The sequence below is a fragment of the Entelurus aequoreus genome, linkage group LG05, assembly GCF_033978785.1.
Source record: "Entelurus aequoreus isolate RoL-2023_Sb linkage group LG05, RoL_Eaeq_v1.1, whole genome shotgun sequence".
Classification (NCBI taxonomy): Eukaryota; Metazoa; Chordata; class Actinopteri; order Syngnathiformes; family Syngnathidae; genus Entelurus; species Entelurus aequoreus.
In genome coordinates, this window is record NC_084735.1 from 36,027,486 (window position 1) to 36,040,462 (window position 12,977).

A 12,977-nucleotide genomic window follows, 5' to 3' on the forward strand; every position below is an offset into this window, starting at 1 on the left:
ATATTTTTTTAAAGAATATATGCATCATAGCAAATCATGCGATGACATCATATCGACCACACTCCTAACCATGCCCCCACCGCCACAGGTATTTTGACAATTTAGGGGAAACCCTGACATTAACAAAATAAAAATGTCTTACATTACGACCATGCTTTGTCAGAGATGTTTTGTAATGTTACTCTGTGACATTTGCACCTAAAGAATGTTAGTGTAACTTTGGTCTTTAGCTTGCAATCACACTCTCCATTAACAAAGTTACATTTGATTTAGGTTTCACCATTAAAACATACTATTAGATTCTTAAAATGATTTATAATGAATATGAATGTTTTGTGTTGCTGTGAGTTTTTCGAATTAAGGCATCAATTTCAATGGTTTATTACATAATGTACCAAATTTAATTTTATTCATAACAATGCAGCACCCGCATTTTGTGTTAACTTTTGCAATATTTAACAAGTTACTAAGTAATGCATCAAAGTTTATTACAAAATGCGTTCAAGAATTTTATTGCAAAATGTGGCCGATTATTACAAAATTTGGTGTTACTACACAATGAGGTGAAAATGTATTACATTATTAAATAATGCGTTGTTACATGGTAATTGAGCCAGTTACGCATATGTTATTTAAATCATGATATCTAAATCAATCAATCAATGTTTATTTATACAGCCCTAAATCACAAGTGTCTCAAAGGGCTGCACAAGCCACAACGACATCCTCGGTACAGAGCCCACATAAGGGCAAGGAAAACTCACCCCAGTGGGACGTCGATGTGAATGACTATGAGAAACCTTGGAGAGGACCGCATATGTGGGTAACCCCCCCCCCTCTAGGGGAGACCGAAAGCAATGGATGTCGAGTGGGTCTGACATAGTATTGTGAAAGTCCAGTCCATAGTGGATCCAACATAATAGTGAGAGTCCAGTCCAAATGCAGTGGCGGGCCGTGCGTTTCCCACCTTGTCATTCAGTGATGTCCGACTTCAATGATTACCTCTCAAAATACCATCATTTATGTCACCACATGACCATTGCTGGAGAAAAACTATACAGAAACACATTTACGCCTTACTGGGCATTGAACACCGCAACATTGTACAAAACGGGTTATTTTCTGGCGCATGTAAAAATCAATCAACCACTAAATCAATAAACATATCTTAAGTGGTACTGTCAAAATTAAAATTGCAAAAAACATATTTAACGTGAAAAAATAAAGAAAATATTTCAACTCACAATTTGTAGAACCCATTTGAGCTACTGGGGTTGGCCTACATCGTCTCACAAGATGTAGTTTCTCTTGAAGTTAAAGTACCCATGATTGTCACACACACACTAGGTGTGGCGAAATTATTCTCTGCATTTGACCCATCACCCTTGATCACCCCCTGGGAGGTGAGGAGAGCAGTGAGCAGCAGCGGTGACTGCGCCCGGGAATCATTTTTGGTGATTAAACCCCCAATTCCAAAATATCCTTCTTGAAAATGGCCTTCCAAATATATTTGTTGTCTTGTCTAATCATAAAAGATGCAGACGAGGCGTGTTGGCTGAGTTCGTAAAGTTTACTCCACAGCGTGCTCGTCAATAACATCCAGCTGCCGGCATGGGTAAATTCAACAACCTAAATGGGGCTACTGCGCATGTGCTTCACTACTGTGGCATGCTGGGTAATGGAGTTCTTATGTTACCTAGCTCATAACATCACAATATATATCTGCCACCTAATCAACATTTTGTTCTCCTTCTTTGTGGGTCAACACTTCCTGCTAAGTTGCAACTTGTTATTGGATACTCACTTGAGTATCCAATCACAGGCACGTTAACATCAGGTTACCTAGAGAGGCTACTGTGAACAACTTGTGATCTGATTGGCTATCGCAACTGTCTCTCAACTCTATGTGTTCTCAAATTCAACCGCTAACGGTCCCGGTGAGTATCCAATCACAGGACGCATAAATGTCACATTCAATGTGAGGCCATCTAGAAGGCCTTACTGACACCAACTCGTGATCTGATTGGCTATTGCAACTGTCTGTCACTGTATGTCCCCGTTCACATACAGTGCACAGACGCCCGCATTGTTGATTCTGAAGGCCTCGAGCAGATTTGGTACAGCATGGCAACATAAGCTAGTTGAATTCTGATTGGATACAAACTGTAACCTAAAAACAACAGCACTGGAACGAGCAGAATATGACATGAAGATAATATGAATAGTTTTAGATATTTAGGGAAAGTAAATTAGAAAATAATTTTCATCTTCAATTATGATCCGGCAAAAAATCTGCGTTCAAAGAACTCCGGCTTATTAGTGATTCCCAGAGCCAAAAAAAAAAGTCTGCGGGCTATAGAGCGTTTTCTATTCGGGCTCCAGTACTATGGAATGCCCTCCCGGTAACAGTTAGAGATGCTACCTCAGTAGAAGCATTTAGGTCCCATCTTAAAACTCACTTGTATACTCTAGCCTTTAATTAGACCCCCTTTTTAGACCAGTTGATCTGCCGTTTCTTTTCTTTTCTCCTCTGCCCCCCTCTCCCTTGTGGAGGGGGAGTTACACAGGTCCGGTGGCCATGGATGAAGTGCTGGCTGTCCAGAGTCGGGACCCGGGGTGGACCGCTCGCCTGTGCACCGGTTGGGGACATCTCTGCGCTGCTGACCCGTCTCCGCTCGGGATGGTTTCCTGCTGGCCCCACTATGGACTCTCACTATTATGTTGGATCCACTATGGACTGGACTTTCGCTGATATGTTGGATCCACTATGGACTGGACTTTCACAATATTATGTCAGACCCACTCGACATCCATTGCTTTCGGTCTCCTCTAGGGGGGGGTTACCCACATATGCGGTCCTCTCCAAGGTTTCTCATAGTCATTCACATCGACGTCCCACTGGGGTGAGTTTTTCCTTGCCCTTATGTGGGCTCTGTACCGAGGATGTCGTTGTGGCTTGTGCAGCCCTTTGAGACACTTGTGATTTAGGGCTATATAAATAAACATTGATTGATTGATTGATATGATCATGATTTCCGGTTAATATTAAGCCAGCAGAGAAGGCCTTGCTGGCCCTGACGGCACACCACTGTTTAAATGTCATATAAGGCCTAATTTTCAACACTTCGGATAAAAGAAAAGAAAATGTATTATTTCCTTACTTACTGTATATAAATAAATAATCTTAATCTTTATAAGAGTTGCATTTAAGTATTTTTATGTCATTACCTTTTATGTTGCGTACAATTTAAGAAAAGTTAAATTATTAATTACTGCATTTTTAAATGGTACAAAAATGAAATCATTATTTGGAACCTACGTCTCTCTCACTGTCGGAGTCTACGTGGTTGTCAGAAGTACGTTCATGGCCACTCCTATTCCGTTGAGGCTGGACTTGAGCAGAGCGGGTCTGATACGTGTGGTGCTTCGGCTTTTTCTTTGTCGACCGCAGGGTGCGGAGGCGTGTTAAAGGTTTTGTCTACAAAGTGCAGAAAGAAAAAACAAAAACCACAGTGAGACAAAAAGTGGTATGGTAAAAATAAGTGGCTGGGTCGGAATGCAAACCTTGGGTGGACAAGTTATGGGTTTTTTTCTCCTCTCTGAGTAGTACAACGAACATTCCATGTCACTCTTGGCTTGTCTGCTTTCCTCCATGGGTCTACAAAAAGGAGAGGGTACCATCCATAAATCATACCTCGAGAAGAACGGTGTTCATACAGCCGAACCCGCTGCAGTCTTACTTTAATATTCCTTGCGGCACCTCATTGACAACTACTCTATGGCTCCAGGCCAGCAGGTCTCGCTCAGTGGCCACTTGACTCCGCAGGGAATTATGCTGCATCTGCCACACGCCGTCTACCTGCCCACTCCTGCGAGGACCCACAGTTGGAGAGGATGCAACCACGTTGATTGCATCACCTGTAAAAACAAGAATGAGAAAGCTTGTTATAAATTTAATTTATATATCGATAAGCAAAATGAGGATGGGGGGGTGGTAATTTTTTTGTTTGTTTTTTTGTCATAAAAAAATACAATCATGTGTGCTTACGGACTGTATCCCTGCAGACTGTATTGATCTTAATTGATATATAATGTAGGAACCCGAAATATTCATAACAGAAAGAAACAACCCTTTTGTGCGAATGAGTGTGAATGGGGGAGGGAGTTTTTTTGGGTTGGTGCACTAATTGTAAGTGTATCTTGTGTTTTTTATGTTGATTTAATAAAAAATAAAAAACTTTTTTTTTTTTTATTTCTTGTGCGGCCCGGTACCAATCGATCCACGGACCAGTACCGGGGCCACGGCCCGGTGGTTGGGGACCACTGCTTATGAGCACCTCCAATAGACAAAATCTGAGCAAGCTGCTGCACGTATCCTGTATGTTGGTTTTCAACGGAGTCAGTTTTTATACAGGCTGAACATTTCGGAATACTAAGTCGCTAAAGTCTCACGGACAAACCAGGTTTGGGTGTGTAATTTAAGAAAAGAAATACTGTCTACCTTTCAGAGGTAAGTCAACAGGACTTGTCACTGTGTTGTGTCTCCTGGAGAAATTTGTTGCAAATTATATTTCAAGTTTGAAACACACTGTGCATTAATGTGGGAAATATTTAAAGTCTTCTCAGTTATTGAACTATGAATAGAGGTATTGCTTTTTCCACCCCAAATACTGTACGTTGTTCTTAACCCGCAGCTATCTTAGCAACTAACGCTAACAGTCTACTAAATGCAACTTGTGCAACAGAATAAAACATGCTTTGATTCAAACTCACCAACACGTACCAGGTGATGGCATTAAAAGTCATGTTTAATTGTTATAGTAACAATAGGTTAAGCTTTGTCAGTGTGCCATATGTTACCCGGTTTCCCCTAGAGCAACAACGTTAATATATGTTTGATGAAACATATAATAGGTTAATATAGGTTGCTTCTCTTTCTTCCCCTCCATTTTTCTGCATTCTTTCGTATCTCAAGTTATCATTACGTATATGTATTGTTGCATTTGAACAACTGTATTGTTGATAATAGAGGTAAATTATTGGTATTGTTCATTTATCAGTAGCGCTATTTCTATTGGTAATTGTATTGCTCCATTTGTAGTGTAATAATGCTCATTGTCATTTCTGTATAATTATTAATTTCGCTAACTGCTTCTTTGCTATCACTTTTACCATCATATTTGTACATATCGTATTTGCTGATGTTGCTCTATTGTTGTTGTTGTTGTTATTATTGTGTTTGCTGTTGTTGTTTTTGTCTCTCTGTCGAATCCCCCTCTTGTACCCACAATTTCCCCCTCTGTCTTCCTTTTTTTCTCTTTCTATCCCCTCCTGCTCCGGCCCGGCTGCATCAAATGATAATATAAATACATTTAATAAAGTAAAATACAAATAAGGCCGATATAGGCATCTACATCAACTATATGATTTGCCTGAGAAGCTGGACAGGACAACAAATAAAAAGAAAAAAGAAAAAAAGTCATGTTTAATGGTCTCACGGCTGCTGTCCAGGCTATTCGCCGTCTCTGAGAAAAATCTCAACAAATCCTTTTTTTTCCTTATGCTATCATGACCACGATTGTGGCAGTTAATTATGCAGCACATTCGCACCATATTTTGAACTAGTTAAAGAAAAAAACTGAACTTAAGCACAGAGTCTTGTATTCAACCATGTAAATAAGTGATTCCAAGTATAGCAAAACCCACAATGCAATGTTGTTTCCACGTCGCACTTTCAAGCCCTATAGTAAATGTCGATCCGAAATTGAGCGTCAGCTAGCAGGGAAGGTTTAGGGGTATGAGCATGACATATGTCAAAATTAGACATTTTTTTGGCTAATCAATTATTGTCTAAATTATTCAAGCTTTTTGTGAATGGCCAGAGAACATAATCGCCGCGATAGGCGGGGATCAGACTTGCAAATCCAATGAGCAAAACGCACCCTCAGCTTCATCCGCCAGGCGTTCTGCATTCTGACGCTCATTCTGCTCGTCCTGCAACTGTCTGATGATGTTATCCAAAATGTTTTCTCCATTTTCTGCAGTTTGTTGGCCAAGAACCTGCTCAACCAACTCTCCTTCACCTTGGAGAAGAGATTCTATGAGGTGTATTTTTTGAGCAAGTGTGAGGAATTCTCATGAACAAGAAAGCGTGTTTTACTGTTAGCCATGTATCCAAGTTGAGGTATAAGCTGATCCTCCTTGCAGGTTTCTCTGCCAGGCACCAGGCGCTGATAGCGTGGAGGGTGGGGATTCCCATCGACATCTACCAGAAAGGGCGGAGGCATGAGGTGTGGGGCCTGCTGCGTCTGCTCATCCAAGACATAGTTGTTTGAGTCCCGGATAAGAGGCCGGTAGTCCGTGTGGAAGAACATCTGCTCAGGAATCTGGAGGGAAAAAAGGGCAACGTTTGTGTTTTTTGGGGGTTAAAATTTTAAAAGAGCTGCTAAATCCTTAAAATTTGTTATTTATGATCCATGTGCAACCTAATATATACCAACATTATCCTTAATAAGGGGGTAGTAAACATTGCATTTATGTTCCTATGAAGCAACAACATCATGTTGTGGTACCTTCTCATATGACGTGCTACAACCGAAACCGAAGATGAGCAAATGGCCATGTGAGTCAGTGCAGACAAACTGCTGCCCATCGGCTGAGAACTTGCAGTCATAAATAGCACCGTGACCTTGGCCTTCAATCTGGAATACAAAAGCATGAGCTCTTAAAGAAAAAAAGCATCAAAAATAAAGATTGCTAGTAAACAATTGTCATTACTGCTTGATTACCATGTTGAAGAAATTGCGGATCTTCACTCCCTTTGTCACATCCCAGATGAAAACGTTGCCGTCATGGCCGGCTGACAACATGATGCGGGAGTCAAATGGGTGCGCCTCCAGCACAAAAACCTCATCATCATGGCCCTTAAAGCATAGAGAGCAGTGATTTCAGATAATTTAACCCTGATATCCACACCATTATCCTGATGTGGACACTTGGTGAAAACGCCCACTTAAACCACTCACAGACAAAACATGCAGCAGCTCTCCAGTAGTTGTGTTCCACACTTTGAGCTGATAGTTTGACACTGCTGTGATGAGGACGTGATCCGCACGGTCCCAAGCTACCATGGTCACCACCACCTTGGTTTTATCGTCTCCGTTGATGACAAAACTCCTGCAGGAACATGCTTGCATCAGCTTCGACACAAGGAGCCAGACATGGTTTTCAACATGACAGGCCCAACCGCAATTATATTTTACCCTGGGAGCCTGGCAGCTATGTCTAAAGCGATGCTCTTCCACTCTTGTTGTTGGTAATGCCAAATCCTGGCTGTGCCGTCACGACTGCCACTCACAAACTTGAGACTGCACATATATATACACACATAAGATTAGGGACGTCTAATTCTTAATTTGTGTAAAAAGCTAAAGCCAATGCAATATGCCAGGAAGTGCTTTTTATAATCTTATTATGCATTAGAAAATGAACAGAGGGTTGACATTGGACACTGCTACATTACCTGCTGCCTGAGAACACACAAAAAAATCGGACCTTTCCAATATAAATACTACAAGATACATACCTATCGCTGGTATTGCAAAACTGGACTACCACAACTTTATCCTACAAAACCAGAGAGGAGACACATTAAGATTCACTGATGCCTTAAGAAAAAAGTGCCATGGATGAGGTCGTGGCTGTGTTTCTCACTGTATGAGCATCCAACTCTGACATCTTCATTGGCATTTCAGCACCAAGGTAGTACACCCTGACCATGTGGTCGCTTCCACCAGTAGCCATGAACATGCCACCTATCAACATAACACTGAAATGTAAGTTTTAGCAATAAAGAAATACATTTGGGTGGTTTGGATTACACTTACCACTGCTGAAGGAGGAAGTACAGACCTGTACACCTGGACGTGATCGCTCAACAAATTTGACAGGCTGATCACTATGGATGCAAGAACATAGTGATTATAGCTAACCACTTTTAATGGTAAATGGAGCAGATGTCAATGATACTTACTGGAATTTCATGCTGAGAGAGTGCCACTTCCAGAAACACACCATGCCATCTGCACCTGTAGAAGCCAGGTATCGTGCTGTTCCCTTGGCAGAAGGACAGAACTAAAAGGAGAGCAGAAATAGAGTTTGTCTTTGGTTGGATTTTTTGATCTGACTAATTCAATTATTAAAGGGGACCTTTGATGAATTTTGTCTTTTTTGACTTATAAATGTTGCAACTATGTTAGATACTGTCCATAAACAATGCCAAAGCAACAAATTATAAGGTTTATGCATTTTTATCATATCTGTCTATCCATAAACATACACGCACACAATATATATATATATATATATATATATATATATACAGATGTCTTCACGGACATCTTCAACACCTCCCTGAGCCAAGCTGCTGTTCCCACGTGCCTCAAAGCCACCACCATCATCCCGGTTCCCAAGAAGGCTTCCCCATCCAGCTACAACGATTACCGTCCCGTTGCACTGACGCCCATCATCACGAAGTGCTTCGAACGGCTAGTCTTCCAGCACATCAAGTCCATCCTCCCCCCCACCCTGGACCCCTACCAGTTTGCATATCGGGCCAACAGATCGACCGATGATGCAATCTCCACAGCCCTCCACTCAGCTCTCACCCACCTGGACACTAAAGACTCCTACGCCAGGATGCTGTTCATAGACTTCAGTTCAGCATTTAACACCATCATCCCACAGCAGCTGATTCACAAACTGGACCGGCTGGGGCTGAACACGTCGCTGTGCAACTGGCTGCTGGACTTCCTGACTGGGAGACCACAGGCAGTCCGGGTCGGCAGGTACACATCCAGCACCATCATCATGAACACAGGGGCCCCTCAAGGATGTGTGCTGAGCCCCCTTCTCTTCACCCTGCTGACCCACGACTGCACGCCGAAGCACAGCACCAACCTCTTCGTCAAGTTTGCGGACGACACAACTGTGGTAGGTCTCATCCACAATAACGATGAGACCGGCTACAGAGACGAGGTGAGCCAACTGGCCACATGGTGCGGTGACAACAATCTCTCTCTCAATGTAGAGAAAACAAGGGAGATTGTTGTGGACTTCAGGAGAGCGCACACCCAGCACCCTCCTCTGACCATCAACGGTGCGGTGGTGGAGAGAGTGAGCAGCACCAAATACCTGGGTGTGCACATCACAGATGACCTCTCCTGGAAGACCAACACTGCATCACTGGCCAAGAGGGCTCAACAGCGCCTCTACTTCCTCCGCAAACTGCGAAGAGCAAAAGCCTCAGCCTCCATCATGCACTCCTTCTACCGGGGCGTCATTGAGAGCATCCTGACCAGCTGCATAACTGTGTGGTACGGAGGCTGCACGGCGTCCTGCCACAGGACGCTGCAGCGCACAGTTAGGGCAGCTGAGAAGATCGTCGGTGCCCCCCTCCCCTCCCTCCAGGACATTTACAACACACGCCTGTCACGCAAAGCACTCCGCGTGGCAGGCGACATCACACACCCCTCACACGGCTTCTTCAGGCTGCTGCCATCCGGCAGACGACTGAGAAGCCTCCGAGCTCGAAGCTGTAGGCTGAGAGACAGCTTCATCCATCAGGCTGTCAGGAAGCTGAACTCTCTCCCGGCCCCCCCCCCCCCCTTCTCACTCTGCCCTGCAATCTGATCTGAACTGTGAACTGAGACACTACACCTCACCCCCCCCCCCCCCACTCACCCACACACACACACACACACACACACACACACACACACACACACACACACACACACACCATCTATCACTTAGCCACTTTACTCCGGACTCAAAATGCTGCTAACTGTTTTAACTGTTTACACTGTTTACATTGCACTTTGCACTCCCATCTGAATACTTGAATACTTACGTTGCAATACTGTATATACAATAGATAGATATTATAGATATTCTGGTATTATCTTCTTCCCCTGTATATTTTTCCCCCCCTCATGCGACTGTTTAAATTGTTGTCTTTTTTTATTCTTCTTTTACACTTTATATTTATAGACACCGTGGTTGTGAGAGGAACGTAATTTCGTCCACCTGTATGTCCTGTACAAACAGTTGTTTGACAATAAAGCTGACTTTGACTTTGACTTTGACTATATATATATATATATATATCTACATGTTAGGTCAGGAAAAAACACAGGATATATCATCCCTACAAGCCTGTTTCGCAGGTTTCCCTGCTCGTTGGGGGATTTGATGAAATCCCCGGACGATATATATATATATATATATATATATATATATATATATATATATATATATATATATATATATATATATATATATATATATATATATATATATATATATATATGTATATATACATATATATATATATATATATGTATATATATATATATATATATATATATATATGTATATATATATATATATATATATATATATATATATATATATATATATATATATATGTATATATACATATATATATATATATGTATATATATATATATATATATATATATATATATATATATATATACACATATATATATATATATATATATATATATATATATATATATATATATATACACATATATATATATATATATATATATATATATATATGTATATATATATATATATATATATATATATATATATATATATATGTATATATATATATATATATATATATGTATATATATATATATATATATATATATATATATATATATATATATATATATATATATATATATATATATATATATATATATATATATATATATATATATATATATATATATATATATATATATATATATATATATATATATATATATATATATATATATCAGAGGTGGGTAGAGTACCCAGAAATTGTACTGAAGTAAGAGTATTGTTACTTTAGAGATGTATTACTCAAGTAAAAGTAAGGAGTAGTCACCCAAATATTTACTTGAGTAAAAGTAAAAAGTATGTTGTGAAAAAACTACTCAAGTACTGAGTAACTGATAAGTAACCTGTTCGATTAATGATGACGGCAACAAATAATGCACAAAAACATAAAAATAGCAATGAGCAAATTCAGAGCCAGGAATATCTCTTAAGCAACTAAAACAATAATATATATTAAATAATAATACATTAATATAAACATTTTTAAGGCAAACTGAGCCACAATAACTTAACAGCACCATAGGCTCAGTAGACATTCATTGATTGATTGATTGATTGAAACGTGTATTAGTAGATTGCACAGTACAGTACATATTCCGTACAATTGACCACAATTGACCCCAATAAGTTTTTCAACGTTAATCAATTCATGGTAAACACACTGTGCACTTCTGATTGGTGTTTCTATGCATGCGTGTGTGTGTGTGTGTGTGTGTGTGTGTGTGTGTGTGTGTGTGTGTGTGTGTGTGTGTGTGAGTGTGTCTGTGAGTCTGCAGTGCGTTAATAAATGTCCCCACACGATGTACATTTGACAGTGATTCATAGCAGGGAAGCTAACATCAGCCTACGGCAGCGTTTCTCAAAGTGTGGGGCGCGCCCCACTGGTGGGGAATAGAGACATGACAGGTGGGGCGCGAGGAACGGGAGGAAATTTCACTTTAATTTTTTATTTAAAAAAAAAATTATATTCTTAGATTTTTTTTTTTTACTATGCTTTCATTTTCTATACACACTGTAAATCACTTTGTGATTCTGTCTGTGAAATCCGCTATATAAATAAATGTAAATTACTTATTTTTCCTGTAGGCTTTACATATCTAGGTAGGAGCGAAAGTTTGACAGACATAGCAACAGTAACTAATGGGGGCGGGGCTAAGCGGAAGCTTTGTGAATGGCGAGTCACTGTGCGAGGATTTGCTGTTTTGCAAATACATAAAAAATAGAGCCACTGCTGATGAGCTGTTCAAGATAATGGGCAGTTTCCTCAAAGAACACGGCCTTAAATGGGAAAACTGTGTGGGCTTTTGCTCTGATGGCGCACAGACCATGGCAAAGTCAAGAAACGGGCTGCGGGCTCTAATAAAGAGGGTTGCGCCAAATGCGCATTGGACACACTGTGTCATTCACCGGGAAGCACTCGCGTCAAGGCAGCTCAGCCCCGAACTCAATGAGATTTTAACAGTGGCAGTCTCAAGCCTGCAACCCCGATTTGAAAAGCTGTGCAGTGCAAAACAGGCTCATTGCAGCCACTAATTCTGGAGTACTGTAAAACTCATGTTCACCTGCCCTGTCTTGCCAAATGCATATAGCTCCTCCTTTTTTTTTTGCAAAGATTGCAAAGCGGCACTTTTATTTTCATTTATTATTGAACTTGATGCAAGTTATTTGATTTATTATTGAACTTGATGCAAGTTATAACACTTTTTTTGATTTATTATTGAACTTGATGCAAGTTATAACACTTTTGTTTTATTTATTATTAAAGATTAAGATTAAAGATTAAAGTAGCAATGATTGTCACACACACACATAGATGTGGTGAAATTTGTCCTCTGCATTTGTCCCATCCCCTTGGGGAGCAGTGGGCAGCAGCGGCGCCGCGCCCGGGAATCATTTTGGTGATTTAACCCCCAACTCCAACCCTTTGTTGCTGAGTGCCAAGCAGGGAGGTTATGGGTCCCATTTTTATAGTCTTTGGTATGACTCGGCTGGGATTTGAACTCCAACCTACCGATCTCAGGGCGGACACTCTAATATTGAACTTGATGCAAGTTATTTGATTTATTATTGAACTTGATGCAAGTTATAACACTTTTATTTGATTTATTATTGAACTTGATGCAAGTTATAACACTTTTTTTGATTTATTATTGAACTTGATGCAAGTTATAACACTTTTTTTGATTTATTATTAAACTTGATGCAAGTTATAACACTTTTGTGTTATTTATTATTGAACTTGATGCAAGTTATTTTATTTGATATTGAACTTGATG

The 12,977-nt window shown here is 40.2% G+C and overlaps 1 protein-coding gene across 1 annotated transcript in view; it reads right to left on the reverse strand.

The window, feature by feature from the left end:
- The window catches only part of brwd3 (bromodomain and WD repeat domain containing 3), a 45,672-nt gene that overhangs the window by 18,920 nt on the left and 13,775 nt on the right, over positions 1-12,977 (reverse strand). The window contains exons 9-21 of the mRNA XM_062048001.1: positions 8,033-8,133; positions 7,887-7,957; positions 7,714-7,814; positions 7,586-7,626; positions 7,263-7,367; positions 7,026-7,176; positions 6,789-6,923; positions 6,573-6,701; positions 6,161-6,386; positions 5,943-6,083; positions 3,741-3,918; positions 3,565-3,658; positions 3,320-3,478 (exon numbers count right to left, since the gene is read on the reverse strand). Of these exons, the coding sequence (XP_061903985.1) occupies positions 3,320-3,478; positions 3,565-3,658; positions 3,741-3,918; positions 5,943-6,083; positions 6,161-6,386; positions 6,573-6,701; positions 6,789-6,923; positions 7,026-7,176; positions 7,263-7,367; positions 7,586-7,626; positions 7,714-7,814; positions 7,887-7,957; positions 8,033-8,133 (1,632 nt within the window). The remainder of the gene's footprint in view (positions 1-3,319; positions 3,479-3,564; positions 3,659-3,740; positions 3,919-5,942; positions 6,084-6,160; positions 6,387-6,572; positions 6,702-6,788; positions 6,924-7,025; positions 7,177-7,262; positions 7,368-7,585; positions 7,627-7,713; positions 7,815-7,886; positions 7,958-8,032; positions 8,134-12,977) is intronic.